The following is a 13,570-nucleotide window of genomic DNA, read 5'->3' as shown; positions in this document are numbered from 1 at the left end:
CCACAATCTGCTTTTGCAAATGAAGCGTGTGTGTGTGTATGTGTGTGTGTGTGTGTTGACCACTATCCGAACATGACTACTTGACATTTATTACTACATATTATGATGATGTCATTGTTTCATGAATATTTCATTTATGACACTTAATCAATATATTGTTAATTAAATTACATAAATTATTAACGCATTTTTGTGTTTAATTCCCATTGTAATTCATTAATAAGGTGTTTTGATATTGCATATGAATTGGGCTAAGGTGGATTTTATTAATTAATTATTGATTATATGCAGCCAAGGGAAATGACATCATCACAATATGATGACTCATCAAAATAGTTCAATGACAACACTTTTTTTTCCATTTATTACATTTCTAATTTTGATACTTTATATGGACGGATAAAAATTTGAAGTTTATCGAGAGAATTAATATATATTTTTCACACTTTCATGAGTGGGACCCTTTTGGTTCCCCAAGATCTTTAGTGCGATTAAAAAAAAATGCTAAAAAATAATAATGATTAAAAATCAATGTTGTTATGAATTATTGACATATTTAAGTTTTTGATTACTTCACATCAAATATTACACTTTGACATATTGTGGTGGGGGAAATTTTGCATATTTTGTGTTTTTGCCATAAAAACAGGATCTTCTTTAACAAAAAGGGCACAAAACATAAAAAAAGTGCTCTTATATATCGACAGAGAAATTTGAAGTTGATCGAGAGAATTTAGCATTGTTAGTAAAAAAAATATATATTTTTAACACTTTTATAAATGGGACCCTTTTGGGTCCCCAAGAATTTTAGTGTGATATATATAAAAAAAAAAACATCGCTCAAAAAATAAAAATGATTCAAAATCAATGTTATGAATTATTGACATATTTAAGTTTTTGATTACTTCACATCAAATATTACATTTTGACATATTGTGGTGGTGGAAATTTTGCATATTTTGTGGTTTTGCCATAAATGCAGGGTCTTCTTTTACAAAAAGGGAACTAAACATAAAAAAGTACTTTTATATCGACAGATAAATTTGAAGTTGATCGAGAGAATTAAGTATTGACAGTTTAAAAATATATATTTTTAACACTTTTATGAGTGGGACCCTTTTGGGTCCCCGAGAATTTTAGTGTAATATAAAAAAAAACATTGCTCAAAAAATAAAAATGATTAAAAATCAATGTTGTTATGACTTATTGACATATTTAAGATTCCAAACACTTCACATCAAATATTACACTTTAAAATATTTTTTTTGGGGGGGGGGAATTTATCATATTTTATGTTTTAACCACAGAAACAGGGTCTTCAGTAACAAAAAGGGCACAAAACATAAAAAAAGTACTCTTACATATTGAAAGAGAAATTTGAAGTTGACCGAGAGAATTTAGCATTGTTACTAAAAATATATATATTTTTAACACTTTTATGAGTGGGACCCTTTTGGGTCCCCAAGAATTTTAGTGTGATATAAAAAAAAAAAAACATTGCTCAAAAAAGCAAAAATGATTCAAAATCAATGTTGTTATGACTTATTGACATATATAAGTTTTTAATTACTTCACATCAAATATTACACTTTGACATATTGTGGTAGGGGAAATTTTGCATATTTTGTGTTTTTGCCATAAAAACAGGATCTTCTTTAACAAAAAGGGCACAAAACATAAAAAAAGTACTCTTATATATCGACAGAGAAATTTGAAGTTGATCGAGAGAATTTAGCATTGTTAGTAAAAAAAAACATATATTTTTAACACTTTTATGAGTGGGACCCTTTTGGGTCCCCAAGAATTTTAGTGTGATATAAAAAAAAAAACATCGCTCAAAAAATACAAATGATTCAAAATCATTTTGAATCAAATGTTGTTATGACTTATTGACATATTTAAGATTCCAAACACTTTACATCAAATATTACACTTTAAAATATTTTTCGGGGGGGGAATTTAGGATATTTTATGTTTTTGCCATAAAAACAGGGTCTTCTTTAAAAAAAAAAAGGGCACAAAACATAAAAACGTACTCTTATATATCGACAGAGAAATTTGAAGTTGATCAAGAAAATTTAGCATTGAAAGTAAAAAAATAAATATTTTTAACATGTTCATGAATGGGACCCTTTTGGGTCCCCAAGAATTTTAGTGGGATTTAAATAAAAAATGCTCAAAAGAATAATAATGAATAAAAACCAATATTGTTATGAATTATTGACATATTTGAGTTTTTAATTACTTCACATAAAATATTACATTTTGACATATTTTGGTGGGGGAAATTTTGCATATTTAGTTTTTTTTTTCTATAAAAACAGGGTCTTCTTTAACAAAAAGTGCACAAAACATGAAAAAGTACTTTTGTATCGACAGGTAAATTTGAAGTTGATCGAGAAAATTATGTATTGAAAGTTAAAAAAATATATGTTTTTAACACTTTCATGAGTGGGACCCTTTTGGGTCCCCAAGAATTTTAGTGGGATTTAAAAAAAAAAACATTGCTCAAAAAATAATATTGATTAAAAATCAATGTTGTTATGAATTATTGACATATTTAAGACTCTAAATACTTCATATCAAATATTACACTTTGACATATTGTGGTGGAAGAAATTTTGCATATTTTGGGTTTTTTGCTATAAAAACTGGGTTTTCTTTAACAAAAAGTGCATAAAACATTAAAAAAAAAGACTATCGACAGACAAATTTTAACTTGATCAGGAGAGTAAGCATTAAAAGTTATAAAAATATATATTTTTAACACATTCAAGAGTGGGACCCTTTTGGGTCCCCAAGATTTTTAGTGCGATTAAAAAAAAAAACATTGTTTAAAAAATAATACCGATTAAAAATCAATATTGTTATGAATTATTGACATATTTAAGGTTTTAATTACTTCACATCAAATATTACACTTTGACATACTGTGGTGGGGGAAATGTTTCATATTTTAGGTTTTTTGCTATATAAACATTGTCTTCTTTAACAAAAAGGGCACAAAACATGAAAACGTACATTTATATCGACAGATAAATTTAAAGTTGATCAAGAAAATTTAGCATTTAAAGTGAAAAAATATATATTTTTAACAATTTCATGAGTGGGACCCTTTTGGGTCCCCAAGAATTTTAATGGATTTTACTTAAAAAGTGTCAGTGTTTAGATGAACTTGTATCCATGTTCTGAATTCTTCCTCCTGTAGTCATCCATGTTTGTTTGTCCCAGACCCCGGAACCCCGTCTGTGGCCCCCTGCGCCTCGGCTCTGAGCTGTGAGGCGGAGCCCTCGAGCACACGTCACGCCGACAACAACCTGCTCCTGGACCCCGGTGGACCGCCCGCCTCTCCCGCCACGCGTCCTCGAAGCCACGCGGAGAGTGTGGCGAGGAAGAAGGAGGTGTTCCTGGACCACCTGAGGCGGAAGTACCCCGACCACGCCGACATCATCCTGGGACACCACGAGGAGAAGGTGAGGACGCTATGTGGTCACGGTTTCCCTACTTTAATTACAGCATAGTCCTTTTAAACCCAGGACCTATGAAAACCTGGTTATGTGTCAGTCGTGGTTCTTCCAAAGTACTTAGTCCAAACTAATCGTAACCCAAAAACAAACATGATCACGGTCCAAACCAGGTCAGGGTGCCCAAACTGCGAAGACAACTTCCATAATACGGAAACATTTCCGCCATTTTAATAGTTTGACAGTTATGTTGTCGCTTTTATGGTTACATGCACAGAATGTACTTGTATGACCCAATGCAAACAACCTTCCCGAGTCATAGTGCAAACAAATAAAAATTCCAATTAACTCAAGGGGTGAGTCCCTTTTAGGGTACTTTGGGACAGCCTGGGTGTCCTTTGAGGCCTTGATGGGGAATATGGTCCTTTTTAGGGCACCTTGGTCCCTAAAACTCAACTTTGCCTTCCCATCCCTCTGGACTCTTAGGGGTGAGTCCGTTTTAAGAGAAAAGCTTGAATGTCCATTGAGACCTTGATGGGGAATAGGGTCCTTTCTAGGGCACCTTGGGCCCTAAAACTCAACTTTGCCTTCCCATCCCTCTGGACTTTTAGGGGTGAGTCCGTTTTGGGGGGTGGCTCGGGTGTCCTTTGAGACCTTGATGGGGAATAGGGTCCTTTTTAGGGCACTTTGGTCCCTAAAACTCTACTTTGCCTTCCCATCCCTCTGGACTTTTGGGATGCTGAGTCCGTTTTGGGGGATGGCTTGGGTGTCTTTTGAGACCTTGATGGGGAATAGGGTCCTTTTTAGGGCATCGTGGTGCCTAAAACACAACTTTGCCTTCCTGTCCCTCTGGACTTTTAGGAGTGAGTTTGTTTTGGAGGACGGCTTAGGTGTCCTTTGAGAAATTTATGGGGAATATGGTCCTTTTTAGGGCATGTTGGTCCCTAAAACTCTACTTTGCCTTCCCATCCCTTGGGACTTTTAGGTGTGAGTCCGTTTTGGGGGACGGCTTAGGTGTCCTTTGAGAACTTTATGGGGAATATGGTCCTTTTTAGGGCATGTTGGTCCCTAAAACTAAACTTTGCCTTCCCATCCCTTGGGACTTTTTAGGGTTGAGTCAGTTTTGGGGGACGGCATAGGTGTCCTTTGAGACCTTGATGAGGAATAGGGTCCTTTATAGAGCACCTTGGTCCCTAAAACTCAACATTGCCTTCCCATCCCTCTGGACTTTTAGGGGTGAGTTCGACTTGGGTGTCCTTTGAGACCTTGATGGGGAATATGGTCCTTTTTAGGGGACCTTAGTCCCTAAAACTCAACTTTGCCTTCCCGTCCCTCTGGACTTTTACGGGTGCGTTTGTTTTAGGGGACGGCTTGGGTGTCCTTTGAGACCCTGATGGGGGATATGGTCCCCTTTAGGGGACCTTAGTCCCTAAAACTCAACTTTACCTTCCCGACCCTCTGAACTTTTAGGGGTGCGTTCGTTTTAGGGGACGGCTTGGGTGTCCTTTGAGACCCTGATGGGGGATATGGTCCCCTTTAGGGGACCTTAGTCCCTAAAACTCAGCTTTGCCTTCCCGTCCCTCTGGACTTTTAAGGGTGCGTTCGTTTTAGGGGCCGGCTTGGGTGTCCTTTGAGACCTTAATGGGGATAATGGTCCTTTTTAGGGGACCTTAGTCCCTAAAACTCTACTTTGCCTTCCCGTCCCTCTGAACTTTTAGGGGTGCGTTCGTTTTAGGGGACGGCTTGGGTGTACTTTGAGACCTTGATGGGGGATATGGTCCTTTTTAGGGGACCTTAGTCCCTGAAACTCAGCTTTGCCTTCCCGTCCCTCTGGACTTTTAGGGGTGCGTTCGTTTTAGGGGACGGCTTGGGTGTCCTTTGAGACCTTGATGGGGAATAGGGTCCTTTCTAGGGCACCTTGGTCCCTAAAACTCTACTTTGCCTTCCTGTCCCTCTGAACTTTTAGGGGTGCGTTCGTTTTAGGGGACGGCTTGGGTGTCCTTTGAGACCTTGATGGGGAATAGGGTCCTTTTTAGGAGACCTTAGTCCCTAAATCTCAACTTTGCCTTCCCGTCCCTCTGGACTTTAACGGGTGCGTTTGTTTTAGGGGACGGCTTGGGTGTCCTTTAAGACCTTGATGGGGATTATGGTCCTTTTTAGGGGACCTTAGTCCCTAAAACTCAACTTTACCTTCCCGTCCCTCTGAACTTTTAGGGGTGCGTTCGTTTTAGGGGACGGCTTGGGTGTCCTTTGAGACCCTGATGGGGGATATGGTCCCCTTTAGGGGACCTTAGTCCCTAAAACTCAGCTTTGCCTTCCCGTCCCTCTGGACTTTTAAGGGTGCGTTCGTTTTAGGGGCCGGCGTGGGTGTCCTTTGAGACCTTGATGGGGATTATGGTCCTTTTTAGGGGACCTTAGTCCCTAAAACTCTACTTTGCCTTCCCGTCCCTCTGAACTTTTAGGGGTGCGTTCGTTTTAGGGGACGGCTTGGGTGTCCTTTGAGACCTTGATGGGGGATATGGTCCTTTTTAGGGGACATTAGTCCCTAAAACTCAGCTTTGCCTTCCCTTCCCTCTGGACTTTTAGGGGTGCGTTCGTTTTAGGGGACGGCTTGGGTGTCCTTTGAGACCTTGATGGGGAATAGGGTCCTTTTTAGGGGACCTTAGTCCCTAAAACTCAACTTTGCCTTCCCGTCCCTCTGGACTTTTAGGGGTGCGTTTGTTTTAGGGGACGGCTTGGGTGTCCTTCGAGACCTTGATGGGGAATATGGTCCTTTTTAGGGGACCTTAGTCCCTAAAACTCAACTTTGCCTTCCCGTCCCTCTGGACTTTTAGGGGTGCGTTCGTTTTAGGGGACGGCTTGGTTGTCCTTCGAGACCTTGATGGGGAATATGGTCCTTTTTAGTAGACCTTAGTCCCTAAAACTCAGCTTTGCCTTCCCATCCCTTGGGACTTTTAGGGGTCAGTTCGTTTCGGGGTACCTTGGAACGGCCTGGGAGTCCTATGAGACCTTGATGGGGAATATGGTCCTTAAAATTAAACTTTGCCTTCTATCCCTTGGGACTTTTAGGGGTAAGTCTCTTTTAGGATACCTTAGGACGGCCTGGGTGTCCTTTGAGGCCTTAATGGGGAATTATGGTCTTTTTTAGGGCACCTTGGTCCCTAAAACGCAACTTTACCCTCCCGTCCCTTGTACCATACTCTGACTTCTTCTTAGCGCTTTTGCTAGCCGTGACTCTTGCTAGCGGAAGCCTGCGCCATGTTTGCTCAGCAAGTCAACACGTTATGGAAGAAGGAACTCTTCCACTAAAAGCCTTTCACGTCCCAACCAAGAAATACTTGACGGAAGAGACGTATTCCACACCATGTACTTTGTGAGCGAGAGGACGGAATAAAGCCTATTCCGCCTGGCTGAAATACCCACGCTCAGACAAACCGGCTGGAGAACTGGGATCCGGTCCAACCGGTAGGGTCAGCATTATTTGCTGAGGTGGAGACTTTCTTACTTTCTTAAGCAAACAGAGTTTGTTTGACTTTCTTGTCTTGATTGTTTGACTCATTCATGTCTTTTTGATGTTTTGCAAGATGTGGCACTGCTTTTTTTTTGTTAGTTTTTTAATGTTTCAGATTGTACACAATCATTCCAATAACATTTATTAACAATGTTAAAAAAAAAAGTAAAAGTCAATTTTATACATTTGTTATCATGATACGTTTTATTGGAATGTCATCCTTTATTCTCACAGGAAATGACTTGCTTACATCATTTAAATCAGCCTAAAAGTTGAAAAAAAAGACACCAATATTTTGACACACATTTAATTTTATCATCGAAAGGTCCAACATGAAAATTTTTTTTTTTATGTTTTAATGTTAAATTTTTACCAAAACCCTCAAGTTCTGTCCATGTTTGTGTGGATTGACCTGATTGCTGACCTTGTAAGAACCCGCCTTTTAGTTCCTGAGATCAAAATAAATTAATTAATAAATATTATGAGCGGTAAATAAATATTAATTCATAAATACATATTAGGACGTCTGATTAATGCAAATTGTTTTAATTATCCACATGAGTTAACTTGTTATTTTTGAAAGCCCTAATATTTCCGTATATATATATATATATATATATATATATATATATATATATATATATATATATATATATATACACACCATTCATTTTCTACCGCTTGTCTCTTTTGGGGGATGCTGGAGGCCATGTTTATCTCAACTGCATTCAGGCGGAAGGCGGGGTACACCCCGGACAAGTCGCCACCTCATCGCAGGGCATTTTAACAACATATTACTGTAAATTGAACAAAAGCAATTTTTTCACGGCAAAAAAAGCAGACTTTATCGTAAAATGTAAGGTTGTTTTTACAACATATTAGGAAAAATTGAAAATAAAAAATGTTTTTACAGGAAAAAATAAATATATCTATATATGTATATATATATATATATATATATATATATATATATATATATATATATATATATATATATATATATATATATATATATATATATATATATATATATATATATATATATATATATATATATATATGGATATATATATATATATATATATGGATATATATATATATATATATATATATATATATATGGATATATCCATATATATATATATATATATATATATATATATATATATATATATATATATATATATATATATGTATATATATATATATATATATATATATATATATATATATATATATATATATATATATATATATATATGTATATATATATATATATATATATATATACATATATATATATTATTGAACATTTGAAAATAACTGTTGAAAGTGTAGAATTATTTGTTTATTATTATCTCAGCTACAATCGGGCGGAAGGCGGGGTACACCCCGGACAAGTCGCCATCTAATCGCAGGGCGTTTTAACAACATATTATTGTAAATTGAACAAAAGCAATTTTTTTTTACGGCCAAAAATAGCAGACTTTTACTGTAACATGCGAGGTGGTTTTTACAACATATTTTGAAAAATTTAAAAAAAAAATGTTTTTACAGGAAAAAATATAAAAAATATATATACTCATTATTTTATTTTATTTATTTATTTTTTATTAAACATTGAAAAATAACTGGTGAAAGTGTAGATTTTTTTTTTTATTATTTTTGTTTTTTTGGTTTCAAATAAAATGAAAACATTAAAAATATATATTTTTTAATAAGTGTAGAATTAGTTGTAATAATTGTTATTCAATATTGATTATTATCAATATGACACCTTTTTCTACATCTGCAGAAGATAACTGAAGTGACATTTTTTTTTTAAATCTGACAGTTGTGCTCGTCAGACCGGTCCAGTCAGCATTATTGGCCCAGGTGAGTTTGTTGTGACAGGGAGGGGGCGGGGCTTAGCAGGGAGGGGGCAGGGTTTAGCCGTGACAAGGAGTGGATGCACCAGGGAGGGGGCGGGGTTTAAAACTAACAAGGTGTGGTTTACCAGGGAGTAGGCAGGCAGTTTATCAGTGACAAGGAGTGGTTTGCCAGGGAGGAGGCGGGGTTTATCCATGACAAGGTGTGGTTTGCCAGTGAGGAGGCGGGGTTTATCCCTGCATCTTGTCGGGACAAAGCGCCCACACAAACATCCTGAAGGTGGAGACGACAGAAGGGAAAATTTTGAACCTGGCGAAAGTGGAAATGTCATTCCATGGCTGGCCAGGTGAGTTTGAAATCACACAGGTGTGTCCGAGCTTGGACGTAGACCATGGACGAGTTTTTTCTTTTATGAGGAGGGAAGCTTTACTGGAACGTGACCAAAACATGTGGGATTTCACAATCACTAAGTTGTGTGAAAAGCAAAGTTTTCAGACGTATGAACAACTTTGTTGTCAACAAAAAAGTTAAGCAAGAATGCTCGACTTTCACGTCAACGCGCTTTTGTTTACGTTCTGTAGCTTTATCGCTCTAAATCGCAACGGAGGTTACGATGTTCTTTTTTGTGTTGGTTGCCATGAAGTTGTGACACATGGTCAAAGTTGAGGAAAAGTGTTGTAGTTTTTCAAAAGTTGCGGGCATTCTCCACGTGTGTTTTACGCTTGAAAAGTGCATGTCCATCGTAAACATTCACGTATGTTCCGACATATTGTACGAAATTTATCCTCACTTCAGTTATGCAACATTGGGAGGAGTTTATAGCAGGGATTTTTGTGATTTTCTAAAGTTGCAGACTTTTTCCGCATGTTTAACAAGTGAAAAGTGTTTTTTCATTGTAATCATTCATATATGTTCCAACATATTGTACGAAGGTTATCTTCACTTTTGTTACTCAAATTGGGGAAGAGTTGAGAGTGATTTATAGAGGTGATTTTTGTGATTTTTCTAAAGTTGTAAACATTTTCCACATGTTTTACGCTGGAAAAATGCGTGTCCATTGTAACCATTCACGTATGTTCCGACATATTGTACGAAATGTATCTTCACTTCAGTTATGCAACTTTGGGAGGAGTTTGTAGCAGGGATTTTTGTGATTTTCTAAAGTTGCAGACTTTTTCCGCATGTTTAACAAAGGAAAAGTGTTTTTTCATTGTAATCATTCATTTATGTTCCGACATATTGTACGAAGTTTATCTTCACTTTTACTCAAATTGGGGAAGAGTTGAGAGTGATTTATAGCGGTGATTTTTGTGATTTCCTAAAGTTGTTGACATTCTCCATATGTGTTTTACGCTGGAAAAATGCGTGTCCATCGTAACCACTCACGTATGTTCCGACATCCATCCATCCATTTTCTACCGCTTAGTCCCTTTCGGGGTCGCGGGGGGCGCTGGCGCCTATCTCAGCTACAATCGGGCGGAAGGCGGGGTACACCCTGGACGAGTCGCCACCTCATCGCAGGGCCAACACAGATAGACAGACAACATTCACACTCACATTCACACACTAGGGCCAATTTAGTGTTGCCAATCAACCTATCCCCAGGTGCATGTCTTTGGAAGTGGGAGGAAGCCGGAGTACCCGGAGGGAACCCACGCATTCACGGGGAGAACATGCAAACTCCACACAGAAAGATCCCGAGCCTGGATTTGAACCCAGGACTGCAGGACCTTCGTATTGTGAGGCAGACGCACTAACCCCTCTGCCACCGTGAAGCCCGACATGAAGCCCAATATGTTCCGACATATTGTACGAAATGTATCCTCACTTTTGTTATGCAACTTTGGAAGGAGTTGATTGTGATTTATTGCGGCGATTTTTGTGATTTGCAAAAGTTGCAGACATTCTCCACGTGTGTTTTATGCTGGAAAAGTGCTTGTCCATCATAAACTTTGACGTATGTTCCGACATATTCTGCGAAGTTTATCTTTACTTTTGTTACGCAACTTTGGCAAGAGTTCAGAGCGATTTATAGGGGGGGGGTTTGTGATTTTCAAAAGTTGCAAACATTTTCTACATGGTTTTTACACTTGAAAAGTGCTGGTCCATCGTAAACATTCACGGATGTTCCGACATATTGTACGAAGTTTATTTTCACTTCTGTTATGCAACTTTGGGAGGAGTTTATAGCAGGGATTTTTGTGATTTTCAAAAGTTGCAGACTTTTTCCGATGTTTAACAAGTGAAAAGTGTTTTTTCATTGTAATCATTCATGTATGTTCCAACATATTGTACGAAGTTTATCTTCACTTTTGTTACTCAAATTGGGGAAGAGTTGAGAGTGATTTATAGCGGGGATTTTTGTGATTTTCTAAAGTTGTAGACATTCTCCACATGTTTTTTACGCTGGAAAAGTGCGTGTCCATCGTAACCACTCACGTATGTTCCGACATATTGTACGAAATGTATCCCCACTTTTGTTATGCAACTTTGGGAGGAGTTGATTGTCATTTATAGCAGGGATTTTTGTGATTTTCTAAAGTTGCAGACTTTTGCCGCATGTTTAACAAGTGAAAAGTATGTTTTCAGGGTTATCATTCAAGTATGTTCCGACACATTGTACAAAGTTTATCTTCACTTTTGTTACTCTAACTAGGGGATGAATTGAGAGTGATTTATAGCGATTACTTTTTTTGATTTTCAAAAGTTGCAGACATTCTCCACATGTGTTTTACACTTAAAAAGTATTTTTTCATTGTAATCATTCACGTATGTTCCGACATATCGTACGAAGTTTATCCACAGTTTTTGTCATGCAATTTTGGGAGGAGTTTAGAGTGATTTATAGCGGGGTTTTTTGTGATTTTAAAAAGTTGCAGACATTCTCCACGTATGTTTTACGCTGGAAAAGTGCTTGTCCATCGTAAACATTCACAAATGTTCTGATATATTGTACAAAGTTTATCTTTACTTTTGTTACGCAACTTTGGCAAGAGTTTAGAGCGATTTATAGGGGGAGATTTTTGTGATTTTCTAAAGTTGCAGACATTCTCCACGTGTGTTTTTCACTGGAAAAGTCCTTGTCCATCGTAAACATTCACTTATGTTCCGACATATTGTACGAAGTTTATTTTCACTTCTTTTATGCAACTTTGGGAGGAGTTTATAGCAGGGATTTTTGTGATTTTCAATAGTTGCAGACTTTTTCCGATGTTTAACAAGTGAAAAGCGTTTTTTCATTGTAATCATTCATGTATGTTCCGACATATTGTACGAAGTTTATCTTCACTTTTGTTACTCAAATTGGGGAAGAGTTGAGAGTGATTTATACCGGGGATTTTTGTGATTTTCTAAAGTTGTAGACATTTTCCACATGTGTTTTACGCTGGAACAGTGCGTGTCCATCGTAACCACTCACGTATGTTCCGACATATTGTACGAAATTTATCCTCACTTTTGTTATGCAACTTTGGGAGGACTTGAGAGTGATTTATAGGAGGGATTTTTGTGATTTTCTAAAGTTGCAGACTTTTGCCGCATGTTTAACAAGTGAAAAGTATGTTTTCATTGTTATCATTCACGTATGTTCCGACATATTGTACAAAGGTTATCTTCACTTTTGTTACTCTAACTGGGGATGAATTGAGAGTGATTTAAAGCGATTACTTTTTTTTATTTTCAAAAGTTGCAGACATTCTCCACGTGTGTTTTACGCTTAAAAATTATTTTTTCATTGTAATCATTCACGTATGTTCCGACATATCGTACGAAGTTTATCCACACTTTTTGTCATGCAATTTTGGGAGGAGTTTAGAGTGATTTATAGCGGGGTTTTTTGTGATTTTCTTAAGCTGCAGACGTTCTCCACGTGTGTTTTACGCTTGAAAAGTGCTTGTCCATCGTAAACATTCACGTATGTTCCGACATATCATACAAAGTTTATCCTCACTTTTGTTATGCAACTTTAGGAGTAGTTGAGAGTGATTTATAGCAGGGATTTTTGTGATTTTAAAAAGTTGCAGACATTCTCCACATATGTTTTACGCTGGAAAAGTGCTTGTCCATCGTAAACATTCACAAATGTTCTGATATATTGTACAAAGTTTATCTTTACTTTTGTTACGCAACTTTGGCAAGAGTTTAGAGCGATTTATAGGGGGAGATTTTTGTGATTTTCTAAAGTTGCAGACATTCTCCACGTGTGTTTTTCACTGGAAAAGTGCTTGTCCATCGTAAACATTCACGTATGTTCCGACATATCGTACGAAGTTTGTCCTCACTTTTGTTATGAAACTTTGGGAGCAGTTGAGAGTGATTTATAGCTGGGATTTTTGTGATTTTCTAAAGTTGCAGACTTTTTCCGCATGTGTAACAAGTGAAAAGTGTTTTTTCATTTTAATAATTCATGTATGTTCCCACATATTCTACGAAGTTTATCCTCACTTTTGTTATTCAACTTTGGGAGGCGTTTGGATTCATTTGTAGAGGTGATTTTTGTAATTTTCAAAAGTTGCAGGCATTTTCCACGTGTGTTTTTCACTAGAAAAGTGCTGGTCCATCGTAAACATTCACTTATGTTCCGACATATCGTATAAAGTTTATCCTCACTTCTGTTATGCAACTTTGGGAGGAGTTTATAGCAGGGATTTTTGTGATTTTCTAAAGTTGCAGACTTTTTCCGCATGTTTAACAAGTGAAAAGTGTTTTTTCATTGTAATCATTCATG

At 37.1% G+C, this 13,570-nt stretch overlaps 1 protein-coding gene across 7 annotated transcripts in view; it reads left to right on the top strand.

The window, feature by feature from the left end:
* LOC133545108 (sickle tail protein homolog) overlaps nucleotides 1-13,570 on the top strand; it is an 80,771-nt gene that overhangs the window by 23,755 nt on the left and 43,446 nt on the right. For 6 of the 7 annotated variants that reach the window (XR_009804729.1, XR_009804728.1, XR_009804730.1 and 3 more), the window contains exon 2: nucleotides 3,232-3,473. Coding sequence is in view for 4 of the 7 variants with exons in the window: in XM_061890453.1 (XP_061746437.1) it covers nucleotides 3,232-3,473 (242 nt within the window). In the remaining 3 variants the exon portion in view is untranslated. Of the gene's footprint in view, nucleotides 1-3,231; nucleotides 3,474-9,057; nucleotides 9,191-13,570 lie in introns of those variants that run through there. The other variant, XM_061890452.1, reaches the window with a different exon arrangement.

The sequence above is a fragment of the Nerophis ophidion genome, linkage group LG28 (genome assembly GCF_033978795.1).
Source record: "Nerophis ophidion isolate RoL-2023_Sa linkage group LG28, RoL_Noph_v1.0, whole genome shotgun sequence".
NCBI lineage: Eukaryota > Metazoa > Chordata > Actinopteri > Syngnathiformes > Syngnathidae > Nerophis > Nerophis ophidion.
This window is presented reverse-complemented; position numbering and strand designations above follow the sequence as displayed.